The following is a 21,494-nucleotide window of genomic DNA, read 5'->3' as shown; positions in this document are numbered from 1 at the left end:
ACTTATCACAATTATATGGACGCATCTATGGGTCGAATTTGGAATAATGGGTATTGCTTGATGGGTATGACCCAAAGTGGCACCTGCCCTGGATATATCTCTTAGTAGTGTGTCCAGGATAGATACGGTGTGAACAGGACGAAATCTATATATCAGGGTCCGTTCTGACGGGTATATCAATACACTATCTGTTCTTGCCTTTTTTTCTTCTTGCTGCCTTGGTGGGTAATCTTCCACTTGGTCCTGCTAGTGCCTAAGCCGAGGATGCCGAAATGCACTGGCAGGCATCAATATCAATTCATTTCCCCGGGTAGACAAGACCTGGCATTCGGTGCCTGCTCCATACCACGCGCGCTCTATATAAGCTGCAGGTACCAGATGTACCCATCTAGATCTGTATGTATGGATGTATATGCTTAATTGCTGTGGGGCACCTCGCATCGAGCCACCCACATTCAGCCAGCCACAATCGCTTTTAGACGGCTTGCGCGAGACCCTGCATTGCGAGCGATGATCGCACTAGAACTGTCGAAATGGGGAATGCATGTGGACGCCACGAGGTTTGACGGGCTGGGATGTTTGAATCTCGAGTCCGAAGATCGTACTGGGTTGCTTGGCTTTTGCTCCCGTCGCCCTCGCCGTGGTCTGTCTTGTCGTATACTATGTAGCCCCTGGATATCCCGCTCTTCAGGATCCGAGTACTGTTTAGGCTGGTTCAATCATGACGCGTGTACCTCTCTGCGCATGCTTGTATGGACTGGAATGGCGAATGAGATGCCTTGTAAAGGTCAAGCAGCCATGCTATGGGTATCTCCAGCGAACAACACAGAATGCAAACTAGAATCAGAAACAGAGTCCACCGAAGAATACGCCATCATCGATCCCTCATCCCATCGAAGAGCCATACACCTAGATTCCTCCCGAAAGCGCCAGAACACCGTGCACCCTCTAAAACTCCACATCGCTACACAGGGCTACCTAGCTTCCCATCCCATCACTCTACAGGCATTTTCAATGCGAATTTTCGAACAGCGACGTAAGCAGCGTCTGTGACAGCGGCACATTCGCTAGCAGCATGATCGGCTGGCGCGAGCTATGCGAGGTCCGCTTCAAGCGGGCCCGGCCTGGCACGTCGCAAGGCTCTTCTTCCGAGTGGACTTTGCCGCGCGTGACGTGGGCGCGTTCGCTATCGTCCATGCGTAGTCCCGCGAGCCAACCGGAGGACGGGTCGCTGCTGTCCCGGGAGCTTGGGGACGAGACCACGCTGTGGGTGTCAAACCTGCCGTTCTTGGGGACTGGGACCACGGGTTTGATGTCTTCGGTCGTCAGGCCGGAGGCTTGAGTGGTGTTCTGGATTTCGCGGAGATACTGCGTGCGGGATGGGGAAGACGAGGACGCGGGAACATTCGAGGGTACGGCGTTGTCGACAAGTAGGCGGACGTTGAAGGTGTTGGTGCCTGCGCCTGCGCCCGTTTCCCCCGTGGCTGCGGATGTCGACGGGTCGGGCGCACCCCGAACTACCTGCTGCTGGAGCTGGTGCAGCTGTGGGTGGAGGAGGTCGTTCTGCAGTGAGAGGCCGTTGTTCTGTAGCTGCTGCATGGGGTTGAGAGAGCCGTACTCGCCTGGGTAGCTGCGGGGGAAGTTGTTGTTCCGCGGAAAGGTGTCGGGGGGAATTTCAATCTGTGATGTATAAGACACGAGTTAGCCTTCCATTGGGCCTTGATGTCAATTTCTTTCTGGATGTTTTCTCGTTCGTAGCTTCAGAAAGGGCGTTTATTTACCTGTCGGGTGAACTTCCGCCCCGGCATCGCTATGTAGTCATCGAAGGAGCTTTCCAACGCTGCAAAGTTAAACCCGCGCTTTGCGTCCGACGGCTCAAAGCGCTGTCCCACTTCCTGGCGAAAATTGACACCCCAGCGGTGGCTGGGCTGGTAGGCAGGCAGAGAGAGCATCCAGTTGGGGTAGCTTCCATACCAAGTCTGCAGGACCGGATCAATATCAAGCGAAAGGCGGATGGCGCTGGTCTCGGTGGGTTTCTGGATAAGCATGACAAAGGTGAATTCTCGGGGCAGGCCGGAGCGCTGCAGATTGTTCTCCTCAAGGGACCAGACGATCTCGCCAGCCTCAACGTCGAACTGGGGGCCACGGGCACTCTTCAGGGTGCGTGCTGAGCCTTGAATGCGCATCATCTCGTACCGGCGATAACGGCCGTTGACACTGCCGGAAGGAATCAAGCTCGCGCTGACTGGAGTCTCGGAGATACCGAGGGATCCAGCAAGGCTAAAGGTCCACTCCATGGTCTCCGGAGACACAGTGCCGTAGATCAAATGCGGTGCGTGCATCAGGAAACGGGGGTTGCCAGGCGGATATCCACTGGGATAAAATGCGGAGTTGGAAATCTCACAGGGGCCATGGATGCCGGCGCGGATCGTCGCAGACTTGAAGCGGTGCTTGAGGGTCTGCGAGGCGTGGAACACGAAGCTCACGGCGAGGAAGTCCACGTGCTCTGCATCCTTGTCTGACACTGCAGGGCTGGAGTAATAGCCATGCTGGAGTCGTTGGACGTGCGCGGTGATGTACGCATTTCCGGGCAGGCGGCGTTCATAGATGCACGCACGGTTAACCAGAAGACGAGGGTTTGACATGTTTGGATCGGGCGATTTTTTGTCTCTGGGCTCTGTGCGATCTGTGTTGGGTGATGCTGGAGGAGAGAGGTCTGTGGTGGGACCGGTTCTAGGTGGTAATGATGAAGCCATGGTGGGCAGGCTCCGCTCGTGGGACAACGCCGCTGTCCCCTGGTATAGACCGTCGTTTGCTCTCCATCTGCATTTTCTTGGAGTCAAACGCAGCTTCAGCTTCACAGCTGCACTTCTTTGAGGGGGATATACAAGCAACAGGTTTAGTATGTGCGAGCAGGGGGGTTCTAAGCCTCCGGGGTATAGCGATGATGTCTGCCATCAGGCGGGATGTCATGTGTGGGTAGCTGTCAGGTGAACAGGTGAGGGTGGACGGCCACAATGACTCGACTTCATGCTGGCAAAGGCTTGTTCCAGAATCAATCCTTGTTCTCGTCACAGTCGCGAACAGACAGATGTGATCGGGGAGAGAGAGTAATGTCGGGGACTCAAATGTGGAGAATAGTTTGGGGTCGGGCCTCGGCGCCACCGTTGATCCGGCTCCACCGTTGAAATCCGCGGCTCTTTCCATTTTGCCTGTCATCCGGGGACCCATCGCTAGATCACAGCAGATCAATCCCGGCTTCAATCGTGGTGTGCTTCTCTTGGTTAATTCCCGTGGTTGTGGGTGTTTGAACTAATATTTGCCGCAGCGCCCATCTGTACCATAGGATTTCATGTTTATTTGGGTCGTGTGATTCCGACTGACTGGTTGTATCTGTGCTGCTTGGTGCCCACGACAGTGTTCCGGTCCTTGATCTGATTATCTGTCATACCAATCGGATTGAAGGCGAGCATATGGGCACACTTTGAGCCGTTATCCTGAATTCCACCCACGCCATTCGTTTTCACTCCAACTGTTCTTGCACGCCTGCCGGCCCCCATCTGGTGTTTTCTTTTCTGTCCTTTGTGTTTTGCTTCATTATGTTCTTTGGAGGCGCAGCTTCCAAACAGCTGCCTGTTCTTCGAGTCAGCCAGGGATGCCGGCTATTCCGGGGGCCAGTCCGACCACTTGTGGTTCAAGCATCCTTAACCCACCATCGATGCATGTCCATGTTGACACAGTGTCCGGCTTTAGCCCGTTTACCAGAAAGGTGAGGGATGCCTGGGATATCTGGCTTCTTTCCCTAGTCTGACTGATACCAAGGGAATCAAGAACCCGGGGCGGCCTCTTTCCCATCCCGAGGACGTTAAGTTTTGCTCAGCACAAACGGTGGTCAGCTTCCAAGGCACCTGGTAGCCCGCAGAACTCGGATCCCGACACGTAAGTCATCTCCTTTCCGTTAAGCCGGTTGTGTCCCCAAGACTGACTGGCGAGGGAAGTCCAAAATCTGCCACGAAGCGGATTTTGTCAAAAATTCCCCTGGCAAAGACTCACGAGAACATCTACACCGTCCCCAACATTCTCACCTTCTCGCGACTCGTGGCCGCGCCCGCGGTGGGGTATCTGTTGGTCCACGACTACCATGCAGCTGCGTTGTCGCTATTTGCGTATGCAGGCATTACTGATCTCGTTGATGGCTATATCGCTCGCAAATATCAGCTGCAGACTGTGGTCGGGACCATTATCGATCCGATGGCTGACAAGCTGCTGATGACCATTGGCGTGGCTTGTCTGGCGGTGAACGGATCACTTCCTGGTAGGTGCTGCATGCGCGACCAAGGCTGATTCCCTGCATTGCATGTGAATCTGACACCCCATTGCAGTGTGGCTCGCCGTAATTATTCTTGGGCGAGATGTCGGTCTGGCCATCTCGGCCATCTATTACCGATGGATCTCGCTCCCGCCACCCAAGACCATGGCACGATATTGGGACTTTTCATTGCCCTCGGCGGAGGTCAAGCCCACGGAGATCTCCAAGATCAATACTGCGCTGCAGTTGGTGCTGGTGGGCACTGCGATCGGGCTGCCCGTGGTGCCGGAGGCGATTGTCAGCGCCTGGCATTTGAGCGAGGCCATGAGTGCATTTCAGTAAGTGATATCTCCTTGATAGCCCATTCGTTTTGTCTTGGACGTGTTGCATGGTTGGCGTTGTATGACTGGGTTGGGTATGTGTGGAGGACGGCTTAAGCCACTTCCACGCCCTGTCTACCACATACGACCACAGGGTGTGGAGAACAGGGCTTCCCGTCCGCTCAGCCGTACTTAAGCCACACGCCGGCGAGTTAGTAGTATGGTGGGTGACCACATGCGAATCCTCGCTGTTGTATGTTTTGTTTTTATTTGTTTTTGTTCTCCTCGTTGCTGTTCAAATTTCTGACGTCCATTCTTTGAAATTCCTATGGGTCGCTTTTTGAAGTATTCTGACAGCTGGTGGATAGGTATCTGGTGGCGGGTACCACCCTCTGGTCGGGACTGAGCTACGTTTTCTCCAAGAATGCGGTGAAGATCCTGACTAAGGAGGAGGTGCAGAAACGAATCGCACAGGCGGATGCGAAGCGCAAGCTCTAGAAATGACCAGCGCGGAGTCGAGGAGGAGTCGAGGAGAGACCTAGGTATCGGCTGCAATCCCTGATGTGTATAGTACACGCCCTGCATTCGGCGATCTTCTTAGCGTTCGATATTGGGGTCATTAATCGTAGACCATGGATGTGATATATCGGCATTCATGTGGGTATCGATGGATCATTATTTTCTTCGCTCGATGTATAGCTACCCATGGAAGTCTGTTCATACCGACCGTGAGTTATGAATTTTCTGCGCCTAGCCACGAGTGTGATTTCCCTCGTGCAGCTCCACGACCCAACAATCTGCCGGGAGCATCCTCGTTGGGCGCAAACGAACGAACTCGGAAGCCGAGCGCATCGCCCCCGGTCCCCCACATGAACCAGATCACAAAGGCATCATCCAGTGTCCCGGAATTTAGATTTCCGGCCGATTGCTAAGCTTAAAAGCAAGGTTGTCCCTGTGCCATAAGCGTGCTCGGTCGCAATTAGTGAGAATCGGGTCAGCAGGCGGACGTGGCATTAGATTCCGAGAAGGTTCGACGCCGAGCCGGAGAGTTCCCTGTAGAAGTAGCCGAGGGTTTGATTCAGGGGGTGGGCCGAGGGGGCCGGCAGCATTATTCAGGTCCGACTGGCAGCTCCGCCGGAATATATATTCCTGTGTCCCTCTCCGTCTCCATACGGATTCCTGCCTGGGTCGTGCCTCGAATAATCATAATGGGAATAATAAGATGCAAGATTCCACCGCTCAGGTCCACCCAGGGGGCCTCGCTTGGCCAAATCCGGAGCCCGATAAGAATTGAATATTCCGTTGGGGACATGGGGGCCACCGGGGACCCTCGATGGCCGATGCGGATTGGCTCGTACTTGACGGACATTGGCTCTCGTGATGACTACACGATCGGCTAAACGCCGGTTCTATCTCCGACACAAACGGCGCCATACTGGATGTAGCAATAGGATGTATACTGTAAAAAAGTCTGCTGTGGATTGGCCCGTCTAGACCGTGAATCAGCCTGAGTCACCGGCTCCACTCGAGCTTTCGGTCACGACGCCTGCGAATGATTGGGGACTGTCATCACATTACAAATCCCGATGGGTCCGGAGTTTAGGGCGTTGACATCCATGGATAAGATCTCCCGTTTTTAGTTATTAACGCGACTGCCCTGCGCTGGTGATTCTGAATCCTTAAGCTTCGGGAGCGGCTCTTCTTGCCTTTTACCATCTCTCCACTCCTTTTCTTTGCCTTTTCTTTGGCCGTCCGTGTCGCCTTCGTTTCTCTCCCTATTTCCTGTATATACCACCTCGCCAACCCGCCTATAATACAACCTCCCTGATATCTGCAATTGAGTCTGGCCAGTAGAAGCCCCCCCACCCCACCACCCCGGCGAGATGGATGCCGACCATCGCCTGGACGCGCAGGCAGAGCCGCACTTCTCCCACGATTCCACCTCGCACACGGCGACGACCAGCTACCAGACGGTGGAATCCAACCACCAATCCACCGAACCTTCCCAGCAACAGGCTTCGGAATCCACCGCCGGCCATGCTGCTGATGAATCCAACCGCCATGCCGAGGCGGCCGATCTCGGTACGTCCAGCGCCTCGTCCACTGCCGCGTCTCACAAGAGCGTCGAAGGTCGCTGGGGCGAGCAGGAGGCCGGGGAACCCGTCTCCCACAGCGGGGCCATGGAGGACCTGGAGGAGATGCGCCGGGAATTGACCCGTCTGAGCTTGCACCGCACCAAGTCGGGCGCAGCCAAGGGCGCGCATCGCCTGAGGTCGCGGGCGAGTCAGCACCGCGATGAGAAGAAGGCCGGCGACGAGGCCTCCTCCGATACCGAGGTCGGCGGCCCCTTCGATCTCGGCGAGTTCCTCATGGGCGGCCACCTGGAGCGCCGGACGACTGCTGGCGAGCCGGCCAAGAAGGTCGGCGTGGTCTTCAAGAACTTGACCGTGCAGGGCGTGCAGACCGGTGCGTCCTTCGTGCGCACGCTCCCGCATGCAGTGGTCGGCACCTTTGGCCCGGACCTGTATAACGTCCTCTGCCGATTCGTGCCGCAGCTGCGATTTGGCAAGATGCCGCCCATCCGGGACTTGATTAGCGACTTTACCGGTGCGGTGCGCGAGGGCGAGATGATGCTGGTGCTTGGCCGCCCCGGCGCAGGGTGTTCCACTTTCCTCAAGGCCATTGCCAACGACCGCGCGGCTTTTGCGGGTGTCAATGGCGAGGTCAGCTATGGTGGTCTGTCGGCGGCCGACCAAGACCGTTACTTCCGCGGCGAAGTCAACTATAACCCGGAAGATGACCAGCATTTCCCGTCGCTCACGGTGTGGCAGACTCTGAAGTTCTCGCTCATTAACAAGACGCGCAAGCATGACCGCGACAGCATCCCCATTATTATTGATGCGCTGCTCAAGATGTTTGGTATTAGTCACACCAAGAACACCCAGGTGGGCAACGAGTATGTCCGTGGTGTCTCCGGTGGTGAGAGAAAGCGTGTCAGTATCGCGGAGACGCTGGCCACCAAGTCGTCCGTGGTTTGCTGGGATAACTCCACCCGTGGTCTGGATGCCAGCACTGCTCTCGATTATGCCAAGTCTCTGCGGATCATGACGGATGTCAGCAAGCGCACGACGCTGGTCACGCTGTACCAGGCTGGTGAAAGCATCTACGAACTCATGGACAAAGTCATGGTGATCGACAATGGCCGCATGCTCTACCAAGGCCCTGCGAACGAAGCTCGCCAGTACTTCATCGATCTCGGATTCTACTGCCACGATCAATCAACCACCGCCGATTTCTTGACCTCGCTGTGTGATCCTAATGCGCGCCAATTCCAGCCTGGCCGAGAGGCTTCCACCCCCAAGACCGCCGAGGAGCTCGAGCAGGTATTCAAGAACAGTAGCTCGTACAAGCGCATCTGCGACGATGTCAACAGCTACGAGAAACGCCTCCATGAGACCGAGCAAGAGGACACACGCCGCTTCGAGAAGAGCGTCGCTCAGTCCAAGAGTAAGACCGTCTCCAAGAAGTCTTCTTACACCGTGTCTCTGCCGCGCCAGGTCATGGCTTGCGTCAAGCGCGAGTTCTGGCTGTTGTGGGGTGACAAGACCTCCCTCTACACCAAGTACTTCATTATTGTCTCCAACGGCCTGATCGTGTCGTCTCTTTTCTACGGTGAATCTCTCGATACCAGCGGTGCTTTCTCGCGCAGTGGTGCCCTCTTCTTCTCGATTCTGTTCCTTGGTTGGCTGCAATTGACCGAGCTGATGCCTGCTGTGACGGGCCGAGGCATCGTTGCCCGACACAAGGACTATGCTTTCTACCGCCCGTCTGCTGTCTCGATCGCCCGTGTGGTTGTGGACTTCCCGGCCATCTTTGCCATGGTCGCCCCGTTCACCATCATTGTGTACTTCATGACTGGTCTGGACGTGACTGTCTCCAAGTTCTTCATCTACTTCCTGTTCGTCTACACGACCACATTCTGCATTACCTCCCTGTACCGGATGTTTGCCGCGCTCTCGCCGACTATCGATGACGCCGTTCGATTCGCTGGAATTGGTCTGAACTTGCTGGTTCTGTTTGTTGGTTACGTGATTCCGAAACAGACTTTGATTAGCGACTCAATCTGGTTTGGATGGCTTTTCTATGTCAATCCCATCTCGTACAGCTACGAGGCTGTCTTGGCAAATGAGTTCTCGAACCGTCGAATGCATTGTGCACCCGACCAGCTTGTTCCCTCCCTGAATGCTGGTGGTGTGGCCGGCCATCAGGGGTGCGCCCTGACCGGATCGACTGAGAACCAATCGTTGGTCCCTGGCGCTCAGTATCTGAGTGCGAACTTCGAGTTTACCCGGAGCCACCTGTGGCGTAACTTTGGTGTCGTCATCGCGTTCACTGTGCTTTACATCCTGGTGACTATCTGGGCTGCTGAATTCCTCTCGTTCGTTGGTGGTGGCGGCGGTGCCTTGGTTTTCAAGAAGTCCAAGCGCGCTAAGAAGGTCACAAGCCAGACTGCAAAGGCCAACGACGAGGAGAAGGTTGCCAACTCCAGTGACGATGCTGCTCTCGCTCGTGGTGAGGCGCACCCTTCTTCCGATAATGCTGGCTTCAACCGGTTGTCCTCTAGTGAGCGTTGCTTTACCTGGTCGGATGTCGAGTACACCGTCCCCTACGGCAACGGAACCCGCAAGCTTCTGAACAAGGTCAATGGGTACGCCAGACCTGGTGTTATGATTGCTCTTATGGGTGCCTCTGGTGCTGGCAAGACTACCCTGCTCAACACTCTCGCTCAGCGTCAGAAGATGGGAGTCGTCAGCGGCCAGATGCTTGTGGATGGCCACCCGCTAGGAGCTGACTTCCAGCGCGGAACGGGATTCTGCGAGCAGATGGATCTGCATGACAACACTGCTACTATTCGTGAAGCCTTTGAGTTCTCAGCTATTCTCCGTCAGGACCGCAATACCCCGCGCCAGGAAAAGATTGACTACGTCGACCGGATCATCGACCTTTTGGAGCTGGAAGAAATTCAGGATGCCATCATTGGTTCTCTGAGTGTCGAGCAGAAGAAGCGGGTTACAATTGGTGTGGAATTGGCTGCCAAGCCCAGTCTTCTTCTCTTCCTCGATGAGCCCACCAGTGGTCTCGACAGCCAGGCTGCGTTCTCGATCGTGCGCTTCCTGAAGAAACTGTCGCAAGCCGGTCAGGCCATCGTCTGCACAATCCACCAGCCTTCGTCTATGCTCGTCCAGCAATTCGACATGATCCTCGCCCTTAACCCCGGTGGTAACACCTTCTACTTCGGTCCAGTGGGCAAGGACGGCTCTGCGGTGATCAAGTACTTCGCCGCCCGCGGCTTCGTGTGCCCGCCCGCGAAGAACGTGGCCGAGTTCATTCTGGAGACAGCGGCCAAGGCAACGGAACGTGATGGCAAGCCAATGGACTGGAGCGAGGAATGGCGCCAGTCCGAGGAAAACCGTGAGCTGCTGGCCGAGATCGAGCGCATCAAGACCGAACGCAGCAAGGTTCCCGTGGAAGAGTCCAGCGGCATCCAATATGAGTTTGCCGCGCCTACGACCGTCCAGATCGAGCAGCTCACCACGCGCCTGTTCCGGCAGTACTGGCGCGACCCGTCCTACTATTACGGCAAGCTCTTCGTCAGCGTGATCATCGGTATCTTCAACGGATTCACTTTCTGGAAGCTTCCGCGCACCGTGGCCAGCATGCAGGACCGTATGTTCTCGGTGTTTGTGATCATTCTCCTCCCGCCCATCATTTTGAACTCGGTCGTGCCCAAATTCTACATCAACCGTGCTCTTTGGGAAGCTCGCGAGTACCCGTCCCGTATCTACGGCTGGGTTGCTTTCTGTACGGCGAATGTGGTCTGTGAGATTCCTGCCGCCATCGTCACTTCTGTCGTTTACTGGTTGCTGTGGTACTTCCCCGTCGGCCTTTCGACCGATTCCTCAAATGCCGGCTACGTGTTCTTGATGTCCATGCTTTTCTTCCTGTTCCAGGCGTCGTGGGGCCAGTGGATCTGTGCCTTCGCGCCTTCGTTCACCGTCATTGCCAACGTCCTCCCCTTCTTCTTCGTCATGGTCAACCTGTTCAACGGTATCGTCCGCCCGTACTCCCTCTACCCGGTCTTCTGGAAGTACTGGATGTACTACGTCAACCCGGTCACCTGGTGGCTGCGCGGTGTGCTCTCTGCCATCCTTCCACCGGTGACCATCGAGTGTGCTAAGCAGGAAGTCACTCGGTTCACTCCGCCCTCGAACATGACTTGCGCCGACTACGCCGATAACTATATCCACAACTTCGCCAAGGCCGGCTACCTAGTTCACCCTTTCAACACGACGACCTGCGAGTACTGCCCTTACACGAACGGCACGCAGTACATGGCCCAGCTCAACGTCCACGAGGGCGACAAGTGGCACTCCTTCGGCATCTTCCTGGCCTTCGTCATCATCAACTGGGCGCTGGTCTACTTCTTCGTCTACACCGTCCGCGTCCGTGGCTGGAGCTTCGGCATGGGCTATGTGTTCGGGCTGGCCGGCATGGCGATCAACGGCATCAAGGGGCTTTTCTCGAGCAAGAAGGACGGCCAGCAATGATTGGCAGACTCGCTTCTCCGAATCCTAACCTAGTCACCTGTCGACTGCTTTCCCATCTTTCTGGTCTTCTCAGCCCCTTTCGTTTTCAACATATTTTGGCGATTTACCGTTTCTAATGTGCATTTCTATGGCGCGTGTATACTTCTCAAGAGGTGGAGCGCGGTGTGTTCTGACTTTCCTGTCTTTCCCTCCCCTTTCCCTTTCCCTTTCCCTTTCTAGACCGAACTCATCAAGACAAGATCTATAGCGCCCGGGTCGAATCCGAGATGCTTAAAAGTACATAATTTATTTAGATTCAATCAAGTTGGACATGCTCCCATGAAATCTCATTTCTCTTAATAATGAATGCCTGGACCCGGCAGCGTAGTTTACACCCGAATAGTCAACCGACCGAATTGCCTAACGCCAGCCCAATCTGATGCTTTAAGAATACACGGTCTCGTTCAGAACAGGATAAGATAAGGCACGCTTTCTTTGTTAATCACAAGACATCAATGGCATCTCACCCCGATCCCACATTGAAGCTCGCTCTCAACCTTCCATGAAGAACCACGGCTCTCGACCCGCACCCAGCGATCGTGCGGGTAACTTCATTGGCACGGGGACGATATCGCGAAAGATCTCCGACGGCGAGGATATCGACTGGAGTTCATCATCGGCCTCGGCGCGCACCCCCTCATCTCCATGGGAGCCACTCGCTGCTTTGACGTCCTGCCCGTCGGTGACAGGCACCAACACGCCGCATTCCCAGTTGCGGCAGTTCAGCTTCGGTTGGCCCGTAGCCCGGTCTTTGACAATGCGGCCCCTACATTGACGATTGAGATCGAGTCAGGATATAGCTTCGGTGAACGTGACGGTCGAGGCTGAGGGGAAATACTCACCACGCACTCTCGGACAGATTCGCGCTCCCGACGTACGCCCAGCCGCGGCATGTCGTGGTATTCGGGAGGGTGATTGGCTCCGCGGGCCGCACGAAGATGAGTTTATTGTGCATGAGAACCCCGCGCTTGCTTTCGCAGTCCTTGAGGACTTGTCGGGGGAATTTGGGTCCGTTCCACCACTTGGATTGGAAGCAGATCGTGCCTGCGGTCCGCGCGGGCGTGTCGTGTGCGGCGTGGACGGTTTGGTCGGAGGGGAAGTAGACCTGGAAGCGGTCACGCCATTCGTGACTGGACTGTAGCATGAGGGTTCGGGTGGGATCGGTGGACTGGGCGGCAGCGGCGGGTTTGGTGTTGCGGATTGTGTAGTCTGTTAGGCCGTCGTCACCTGGGGATGGATAGCATTAGCCGAGGATCTTAGGGTTGGCAGATTTGGGCGAGGAAGTAGGTACCTTTGCAGGCGAGGTAGATGGCGCGAAGAAATTCTTCTGTGAGGGAGCCAACCGAGGAGGTCTGGTGGTACGTTAGTTGATCATGCCTCCCGTGCGATGGCGAGGGTGCTAACTTACAACGTAGTCGATGTTGATGGGTGCGGTGGACCGCAGACCCATGCTGTTCACTCCTTGGCCTAGTCCGCTATATCCCGTTCGCTTCCAGGACTCACCAGAGTGTGTTCCACCACTGTGCTATGGTCAGAATGAAGAGGCCCAACTTATATCATATGTGGATGTACTCACATCGTGTGGACGAATGCATAACGGGCGGTGCTGCTAAAGTCAAAGTTATCCAACTTGGCAATGATGTTATCGTGCAGAGTGCTAGCTTTCAGGAAGTACACCAGATCGTCGTAGAATTGTGGTTTGGGAATATTGGGTGAAGAGCCTTCACGATTCTTGGGTAAATCGATGAGAAAGGCAGTCTGATTCTGATTGTTAGTCAATAGTCAAGGGACACTCGATTGGACGGGTTGACTTGCATTCTCCATCAAGTTGTTTTCTCCCCAATCGGTACTAGTTAGGTTCGCAGTTGGAACAACGATCCGAAGGTATCCAGGGTGAAACAGTAGCATCAGCTTTGAGTGCATGCAGTTGACCTGGCCATCCATGGGCGGAAAGCATAGTCGAATGTTGGGCATCGATCTGGTTTCCTCTTCAATCTGGCGTCGCTAGGTCATGATGACTAGTTAGTATAGACCGGAGGAGGAATATTCTGCGTATCAGCGTACCAGGGATTCCTCCTTCGCACTCATGACCAGAATGAACCGCGTGTTTCGTGTATCCACGTTGCTAAAGAGCCACTCCATGTCCCACAAATACGAGCTAAACACGGCCAGCTCCAGGTCACCGCGCTGTATCACCTCCTGGATGGTAATGTCATTGCCGCTTCGCGGGGCCTTCCGTACATTTGTCTTCTTGACAATTCCGTTCAGCCACTGGGCCACTGGTCGCGCAGTTGGCTGGACTGGAACGCGGTCATTATTGGCTGTCGGTTGCTCACAAGACATGGGAAGGTGCACCCGCACCATATCCGTCTGGAGCGATGGCACTTCCAGCGCAGGCTTGAAATAAATGAATTGCGAAGATTGTGCCGGCTCGGTCCTGGCCGTCTTCGTCGGTGAGCTGAGCGTGGGAGAGCCTTCCGCCTTGCGTTTGCTGGTCTGGCGAGCGAGACGCTCTTGCTCCATCTGCTTGCGATCCAGACCAAGGAGTCCCTGAGGCTTGAGAGCCTCTCGATTTTGCGAGGGCACTTGAGGTGCTTCGGTCTGAGGCGACGCACCTTGAGGCTGGAGAGACATCGCAATAGCGTGGTTCAGAGCTTCATCCCCGTCATCCCCGTCTTGCTCTGCCTCATCCTCGGTCTCAGAACCGATGACAGACTGTGACTTGGGGTAGATCTCTTGCACGTCTTCATGGTCGGAGTCATTTGTCAGGTCCACGATATGAGGAACAACGGGCTGACGAGACGGAGAGGCTCCATTGTGGTTGTTGCTTTCCCGAAGGGAGGCTTGGATGGCTGCTCTCAAATTGGCCTGATAGGTTTCATCTGCGTCCATTTTCTCAAAAGGTCCCCGAGAGCAGGCGAGATGGTGATAATGAGCGTTGAGGGTGGTGTTGGGTAGATGGATGTTTGGCAGATGGAAGTGTTGATTGTGCTCAGTGCGGACGCGGTCGACGCGTGCACAACTTCAACGGACAATATTCGCTTGGGCTCCCCATCTACTGGAAGAACAACCAACGGATCGGAGAAGATGGAAACACTGGCGACTCCACGCCTTCTTGCGTTCTGTTGGCAGATGCCAAATTGATATGCGTCGCGCCCGGTTGACATCGGGGTCGATCACGTGACACAGGTGTACAGACGCAGCAAAGAGTTGCTTTTCGTGAGACTCGACTTCCAGTGGAAAGAAATGTTATCTGAGATGCAATAGATGCTCAGCACCTACAATGATCGACCACGCTTGCTGCGTTGTCGTGCGATGGCACCAATTCAAGGGCTCTGTACAGTATTGTATCTCTCGGCTTCCATATCTCCACTATCCACAGCCAACACGAACTGATCATTTCGCGTCTTCGAAGTCATACAGAACCCTCATTCGAGGCAAAGAATCTCGACTACTTCATCCCTGCTTTGAAGCATTGCGTGGCCGCTCATCCTATCTTGGGTGCCGCAATTGAGGGAGACAACACGGAGAATCCGCATTTCGTTCGACCTGCATACTCTCCTCTCAAGAACGACTTGCATTTGATCACTCGGGTGACTCCAAGAGTACACGATAAGCCTCCTCTCCGGGTGGACCGATGTCCCCCATGGAAAGTGATCATTGTCCCTCTCGTCAATGACCCATCCACGCCGGGAGCCCAGCGGATGTACATTTATTTGCATATTCTCACTCTCACAGTGATGAAATATCGGGTCTGGTATTTCACAAAACTTTCCTAGAGGGATTCCAAACCGCACATGGCCTGTACGACCAAAACGATATATCCCAGCCTCCTGCATCGCCCCTTCCCCCGCCACTAGAGGAAGCGTGCAACTTGACATCACCTGGTCATACTTGCTTCTCAACCTCCTTGGGGACTACATGCCAAGCGGTGTATGGAAATGGTTTGATTGCAAACCACCAGCGACAACCCATACGTGGACTAGGAAGGCTATGTGCTACGACCCTTCGGATTTCCACACCGACTCGGAGGCCCTCTTAGTCAACAAGCCTTTAGTTGATGCCATTTTGAAAGTCTGCAGAGAGCGAGGGGTAAAATTCACCGGGATGTTCAACCATCTCCTTGTGCATATATTGGGCCGCATCCTCTCCCACAAGATGCCGTAACTCGAACTTTCCTCGGCCAGATTGTCGTTGATCTCAGGGCGCTGATTCCTGCTTACTCCGAGAACCAAATGGTCAATGCTTTTGCCCAGAATATACTGGCCCGGGTTCATGCTTCATTTACTGAGATTGCTGCAATTGTTCTTTAGCCTGTGTCACTTAATGTCCACGGTGTGGCACTCAGCCATCGAACTGTCTTTCTCAATGCACAATCCTGTAGGTTCTGCACCTTTGCACGTACTTGGAAGGCAAATCTCAAAAGTTCATCCTCTCCGGGCTTCGGTCATGTCCAGGCCCTGTAACTACGAGTGATGAGTGGCCCCCTAACTATATGCCGACGATGATAACAAACTGATGCATGCACAAGTACACCCGTGTGGTCGCTGTTATCGCGAGTTACCTCAAGCTACGATGGTTCCCGAATACAATATTAATTGAATTGGTAAGTCAGACTGCCAAAACTCATGGCTGATGAGAATCCCGGGCTGACTATTTTCAACCTCAATTTAAGCTTCCGAGCCACGCGCCAGACCTAATGCGGTATCATCCACAGTTCCAAGGTTGAATATAGTGTTGATGTCATCAGAAAGCAAAGCATCATCTTATAACCACAGTCTTTACCGCTGCAAATTGCGGGGTAGCCATCCGGTCACATACTCACAATGTACAAAGCACGTTCGTTATCGCGTCTGCTGCAAAGGGTATGGATTTTGTCCAGTAGCAATAACCGCGATTATGTTAACCTTGCTTAGCGGCACGACTTGTTCAAGACGCAAGTACGGCACTTGGGTCTCTTGGAGCATCATTCGCACAGACTCCTCAGAGATGTAAGACACACATCCAGACACTCAGCTGCAACGAGCGTTGACGCGGATGGAAGTTTCATATACCAGTGCCCAATGGGTTCTTGGTCAACACTCCGCAACAAGCTAAAGAGATAGTGTCTGATATCAGTGAGTATCCATCTTATATTTGAAGGTAAAGACGGTGTAGACGAACAAGCAAATTCGCATACATGTTTCCACTGCTAATCAGTGACTAGGTGCGCCGTCCGTCGTGAAGGCACAGGTGCTTGCTGGAGGGCGTGGCAAGGGGAAATGCAGCAGCGATGGCAAAGGGGGGGTCCGAATCGTCAATTCGTGAGTAGATTGAAAGAATCATCGACCCGGTGGACTGACAATATTTCAGGCCCAGCGAAGCATTTGAAAGCGCATCCAAAATGCTCGGTCACTACCTGACGACGAATCAGACACCCCCAGAAGGCCTCCTTGTGAAGAAACTCTACATCTACAAAGCAGTCGACGTTGCACAGGAGTTCTACGTGGCCATAACCTTTGATCGCGACCGCTACATGCCTGTCCTCCTCATATCGGATGATGGTGGCGTCAATATTGAGTCCAGCGTGGGCAGACTACAGCACTTTTGGTTCCACCTGCCCACAGGAATCACCCATGAGATCAGCGCCTACGTCCAAGCACAATTTGGGTTCTCCGATCCTGAAATGACCGTCATCGACAACATACTGCATCGAATGGTTGAGCTTTTCCAAGAGAAAGACGCTACTCTCCTTGAACTAAATCCTCTTGTCCGAACGTCCGATGGGGAGTTTGTTTGCCTGGATGCGAAGTTCAATTTCGACAACTCTGCGCGATTCCGGCAGCAGGATATATTCAGCCTCGAGGAGCATTCGACAGAAGAACGCGACGACTACGAGGCCTCTAAATTGGGGCTCTCCTATGTCCGCCTCGAGGGGAATATCGGAAATATCGTCAATGGTGCTGGTCTGGCCATGGCGACCAATGACCTAGTTAGCTTGTATGGTGGCAAATGTGCCAACTTTTTGGACGTCGGCGGAGGAGCAACCAACGAAACTCTTTCGAAGGCTTTTGATATCGTCAACAGCGATTCGAGGATTCGAGGTGTTCTGGTGAACATCTATGGGGGTGAGTCTTCAACGGACTGATGGAGGAAGTGGCTGATGGTGTGGTAGGAATTGTTCGCTGCGATATGATCGCTGAATCGATTATCGCCGCAGCAAAGAAAACGGGTGGCTTCAAAGTCCCAGTTGTGGTTCGCCTGCAAGGCACTAACTCTGAGAAAGGGCTGAAGTTGGTCAGTCTATCGATCCAGTTTATGCTCATTGACGGCACTGATTCATCTCGGCACAGATCGACTCCTCGAGCTTGAAGAACCTAGTGGTAGAGGCCGATTTCGAGGGCGCTGCCCAAAAGATCGTTCAACTCACTGCACATGCGAATTGACCACCGAGATGGCATGATAGTTGGAGCAACTATAGCAAGTCCAAAGTGGCGGAATTTGATGCTCAAACATATTGCCGCAAACCGATACAATAGCCTTTTTTTTTTCTCCCATGAGCTGAGTTGGCCGGTGCTACATATGCTATTCTCGAGTCTCAGCTGTCCAGGTTTTTGTCTATTCCCGTTCTTGAGTAGGCCGTAGTATGTTTTCGTGAAGGAATAGATGAAATTGTTGGAGAGACAGCGGTGCAGCAACCCGAGCAAGAAGCACACTTTGCTCGACTGTCCTCCGTAAATTCTAGTCGTTCTAGTCTTCTAGGAAGTTCGCGGAGTTGGCCTACGAGATATCGGTGTGGTCTAACGCCGAAGTCCCTCCTAAAATCATAATATCTATCATAATAATTATGTAGTTCCTCATGCCACACGATTAATCGTCTCCCCAATACACCACCGTTCAATCGTCTCCTTCACGCTTGCTCGCATGTTACCCAACGTCCTTTCGGAAAACCAAGCAAGATGTGGGCTCAAAACAAGATTCAATCCATCGGCCTCCAACAAAGGCGTCCCGCCCTTCCCAACGGGCTCATTCGCATAAACATCTATCCCGGCTCCAAAGATCTCACCTTGCTTCAATGCACTGACTAACGCTTTCTCGTCCACGATCCCCCCACGAGCAACATTGATCAGTACAGCCTGGCGCGGCATCATGCGCAGTTCATCACTTGAGATCATATTCACCGTCTCAGGCGTCCTCGGCAAGCATAATATCAACACCGTCGATCGTCGAAGGGCATCTTCGAAGGAAACCCGGTCCGTCCGCGGGCTTTCTCCCCGTCTCTCGGCCACAACCACCTCCATCCCCAAAGCCGTCGCCAACATCTGGATTCGTCTGCCAAGTGCTCCATACCCGATGATCCCGACTGTCTCCTCGCTGCAGAGGGAGGGGGCCTTCCCATCCACGGTCCGTAGTTGTGGGTGTAGCGATCCATTCGTTTTCCACTCCGTCTCGCTATCTAAAGGCGCAGTCGTCACGACATTGGTCAATTGAACTAGGTTCCTGCGCGTGGCGAAATATAATGCGATCGCGTGCTCGCTCACGCTATCGATATTCGTGCCGGGACAATTGCACACAACGATTCCGCGGGATCGTGCGGCTCCTTTGTCGACACAGTCTGTTCCGGATGCCATGACCACAATTAAGCGGAGGCGTGGAGTTTTCTTCACGCTCAGAATCTCAGCAGAGAGCTGGATTGTGGTTGTGATCAGGATTGTGGCATCTTTGGTCCGCGCTTGAAGCTCCGAGGGCGTGGTCCAGTCGTAGATGGATTTGGTGCATGGACCTAGGAGGTCGAAGTCGGGTATTGGACAGTGGACTGCTTCGATAGCAACGATGTGGTGGTTTGTTTCTTGCGAGGACATCGTAGGAAGGGCTGGGTGAACCGGACGCAGGGATAAGGCTAGACGGGCGGACGACGGTTATGTGTCTTTTGCCCAGATCCTGATGCAATGTGTGCATGAGATTCATCATTTATAACAGTCTCGAGCAGTAGATTGGAGTAATTTCACCGTAGATCTCTTCGCTTCTTCGGCAACTCTCGCTTACACTCGGTCACTGTGTTTCTCATCCTCTCCTGATTGGATCACCCCCGATAGGCGCTATCAATCTTCGGAGAGAGTCCCCCAAGTCCATAATGGACGCTTGGCATCCTACTCGGGATACGTGCGTCGAGGCAGATTGGATGCCTAATAAAGACGTGACTACAGATCGGAAATGAAGACCAGTGGAATGTTGCGACTTGATATTTCCAATTGATCGAACTGAAATTTGAGTTGGATTCAAAGTGACCCCGGTGCAAAACTGGTTATTTCTTGTGATTGACAAGATATAATCAAATCGCCAGGCAACACCGTGTAGGACCTGGGATCACAGTTAGTTTATCCACAATCCGCCTAGGTATAGTGAACATTTTTTGTTTACAGTTGACCCGCGTAAGTCAACCTTTACTTCGACATAATATTCCCAGGCTGAGCTCTCCTGCACCGAACTTTCAGAATCATCCATTTTCAAGCTTCTCGTTTCCCATGTTAACACACGACTCGACCTACACTGAAATCCGCCCGTCACTAACCAGGATCGAGTCTCCACGAAGCAAAATCTCCGTTCCTAGATCTTCCCACGAGATAAACATTCTTGTCTGAAGCTGCTTGCATCCACTATCGTCTGCTCTGAGATCGACAAAGTATTTAATTCCCGTCAGACCGCAGTTCCACCCGTCATCTGGGACTCCGACGCTCACGCACTCCTCAAGTAAGCCAGTAGAGATACTTGCCAAGGAGTCAATGTCCGCAAGCTCAGCTAGAACGAACGACAACCCCTTCACAAGGGACACGATTGGAGCCGCACCAGTCGCCACCAGGTTGGATTCAATAGAAGTCTAGTGCAAGTGGTCCTCAAAGGGAATCGAAGCGCTCAAAAGACTAGATATATTTATCCTGTGAAACAGGGATAGGGCCGGCCTTTGTAACCAAACCTTTCAGGTTAACAGAGCTATGAGCATAATTCCGCAAGATATACACCACTGTTCCGATCGTCGGATGGCCAGCGAACGGAATTTCGCAATTCGGCGTGAACGTGTCGATGGCGAGGGACTCGACTACCTCGGGGCTATTTCCTGAAGGTTCGTGTACAAAGATCGTTTCGGAAAGATTGAACTCGATGGCGATTTTTTGCTTGGTTGTTTGCGTGAGGGTGTTTCGGTGCTTCGCTGGGACGAGGACGATGGCCAATGGGTTACCAAGGAATCGAGTGTTGGTGAAGACGTCCACTACGACGTAATTGGGGGTCATGGTGGAGGGTCGTGCTTGAAGTGTAATCGAGTATTGACAGATGGGACGAGGGCAGTTCACTGGGAGGAGACCAGTTACAAAGATGCGCAATAGTAATTTCAAGGTCGAAAGATGGGGTGGATAGCAAAGCCCGGTGGGAGACGCGGAGACATAAAATAAGGTCTCGTATGCCGGTTGATGACTTATTCTTCTTGTATCTATGTGACCCCACGTGAAGTCGATTCCTAGTGAACCTGAGTCTAAGGCGAACTCTTTGACCTCAGAATTACCTAATTTGGCTTTCCCTCCAGGGCTGGGTTCCTGGTCTGGGGAAGAGCTGCCAGGCTGATTGCAGGATTTCTACTCTGCATATCAGACTTTCAGGTCGCTTGATTCCCCGGTGAATGGCTCAACTACTTAATATAGCAAGGCATTTGCAATCTTACTAGGCCTAGACCTTCTAGTACAGTGGCCCAGGTAGTAGTCACATACGAAATATATAATTGCTCTTGACAGTTAATAGCAATTATTAGATATATTCCATTTTCTATCCAAGATTGCAATGGCTCGAAATTAGGATCATGATCTTCAAGTTGAGCTTGAAATTTCGCCTGCGTCGCAATGAGTTGCTATCACAATTAACACGGACTGTTCCTCAGCAGCAGTGGTTTCAAAATTGCTGTGCTGTGCTGATTCATGATGTCAAAGTTTCGCCCGGACATCAACAATACGGTGCTGTGGTCTAGTGGTATGACGAGGCATTGTGGTGCACAATCCTGCCTTAGCCCCGGTTCGATTCCGGGCAGCGCCATCTTTTTGTTGTTTTGCCCGTGGCATATCAATGGTGTGCCAATCAAGAGTGAAACTGGTTGTTCTATATAGCGAATATATGCTAGAAAAGATAGGTGAGCGTGAGGTTTCCATGAGAAGTGGTCCTCCGACGCTGGCAAGCTGAAATATACAGTGTTGG

The 21,494-nt window shown here is 53.3% G+C and overlaps 7 protein-coding genes across 7 annotated transcripts; 3 read left to right on the top strand and 4 right to left on the bottom strand.

Moving 5' to 3' along the window:
• Positions 1-1,011: 1,011 nt before the first annotated feature.
• On the bottom strand, positions 1,012-2,756 carry N7459_009674 (uncharacterized protein; the record flags this gene model as incomplete). Its single annotated transcript, XM_056948842.1, has 2 exons — positions 1,012-1,680; positions 1,782-2,756. 2 exons carry the CDS (start codon positions 2,754-2,756, stop codon positions 1,012-1,014), a joined length of 1,644 nt encoding a protein of 547 aa, XP_056796067.1.
• Positions 2,757-3,718: 962 nt separating this feature from the next.
• N7459_009673 (cardiolipin synthase) lies at positions 3,719-5,127 on the top strand (the record flags this gene model as incomplete). The annotated part of the gene is made up of 5 exons (XM_056948841.1): positions 3,719-3,769; positions 3,881-3,939; positions 3,999-4,315; positions 4,383-4,647; positions 4,998-5,127. 5 exons carry the CDS (start codon positions 3,719-3,721, stop codon positions 5,125-5,127), a joined length of 822 nt encoding a protein of 273 aa, XP_056796066.1.
• Positions 5,128-6,512: 1,385 nt separating this feature from the next.
• On the top strand, positions 6,513-11,237 carry atrF (ABC drug exporter AtrF; the record flags this gene model as incomplete). The annotated part of the gene is made up of 1 exon (XM_056948840.1): positions 6,513-11,237. One exon carries the CDS (start codon positions 6,513-6,515, stop codon positions 11,235-11,237), a length of 4,725 nt encoding a protein of 1,574 aa, XP_056796065.1.
• A 531-nt stretch (positions 11,238-11,768) lies between these two features.
• On the bottom strand, positions 11,769-14,168 carry N7459_009671 (uncharacterized protein; the record flags this gene model as incomplete). The annotated part of the gene is made up of 7 exons (XM_056948839.1): positions 11,769-12,042; positions 12,119-12,503; positions 12,568-12,628; positions 12,685-12,796; positions 12,853-13,034; positions 13,080-13,280; positions 13,341-14,168. 7 exons carry the CDS (start codon positions 14,166-14,168, stop codon positions 11,769-11,771), a joined length of 2,043 nt encoding a protein of 680 aa, XP_056796064.1.
• A 1,934-nt stretch (positions 14,169-16,102) lies between these two features.
• N7459_009670 (succinate--CoA ligase subunit beta) lies at positions 16,103-17,701 on the top strand (the record flags this gene model as incomplete). The annotated part of the gene is made up of 7 exons (XM_056948838.1): positions 16,103-16,141; positions 16,193-16,267; positions 16,321-16,393; positions 16,483-16,579; positions 16,629-17,383; positions 17,431-17,552; positions 17,609-17,701. 7 exons carry the CDS (start codon positions 16,103-16,105, stop codon positions 17,699-17,701), a joined length of 1,254 nt encoding a protein of 417 aa, XP_056796063.1.
• A 411-nt stretch (positions 17,702-18,112) lies between these two features.
• N7459_009669 (D-isomer specific 2-hydroxyacid dehydrogenase family protein) lies at positions 18,113-19,117 on the bottom strand (the record flags this gene model as incomplete). Its single annotated transcript, XM_056948837.1, has 1 exon — positions 18,113-19,117. The coding sequence occupies one exon, from the start codon at positions 19,115-19,117 to the stop codon at positions 18,113-18,115; it is 1,005 nt and encodes a 334-aa protein (XP_056796062.1).
• Positions 19,118-19,800: 683 nt separating this feature from the next.
• On the bottom strand, positions 19,801-20,545 carry N7459_009668 (PhzF family phenazine biosynthesis protein; the record flags this gene model as incomplete). Its single annotated transcript, XM_056948836.1, has 2 exons — positions 19,801-20,133; positions 20,201-20,545. 2 exons carry the CDS (start codon positions 20,543-20,545, stop codon positions 19,801-19,803), a joined length of 678 nt encoding a protein of 225 aa, XP_056796061.1.
• Positions 20,546-21,494: the final 949 nt, after the last annotated feature.

This window comes from Penicillium hispanicum, assembly GCF_028827665.1.
Source record: "Penicillium hispanicum strain IBT 35686 chromosome Unknown utg000008l_segment0_segment0, whole genome shotgun sequence".
Lineage (NCBI taxonomy): Eukaryota > Fungi > Ascomycota > Eurotiomycetes > Eurotiales > Aspergillaceae > Penicillium > Penicillium hispanicum.
Note: the sequence above shows the minus strand (reverse complement) of the source record. Positions and strands in the feature narration are given on the sequence as shown.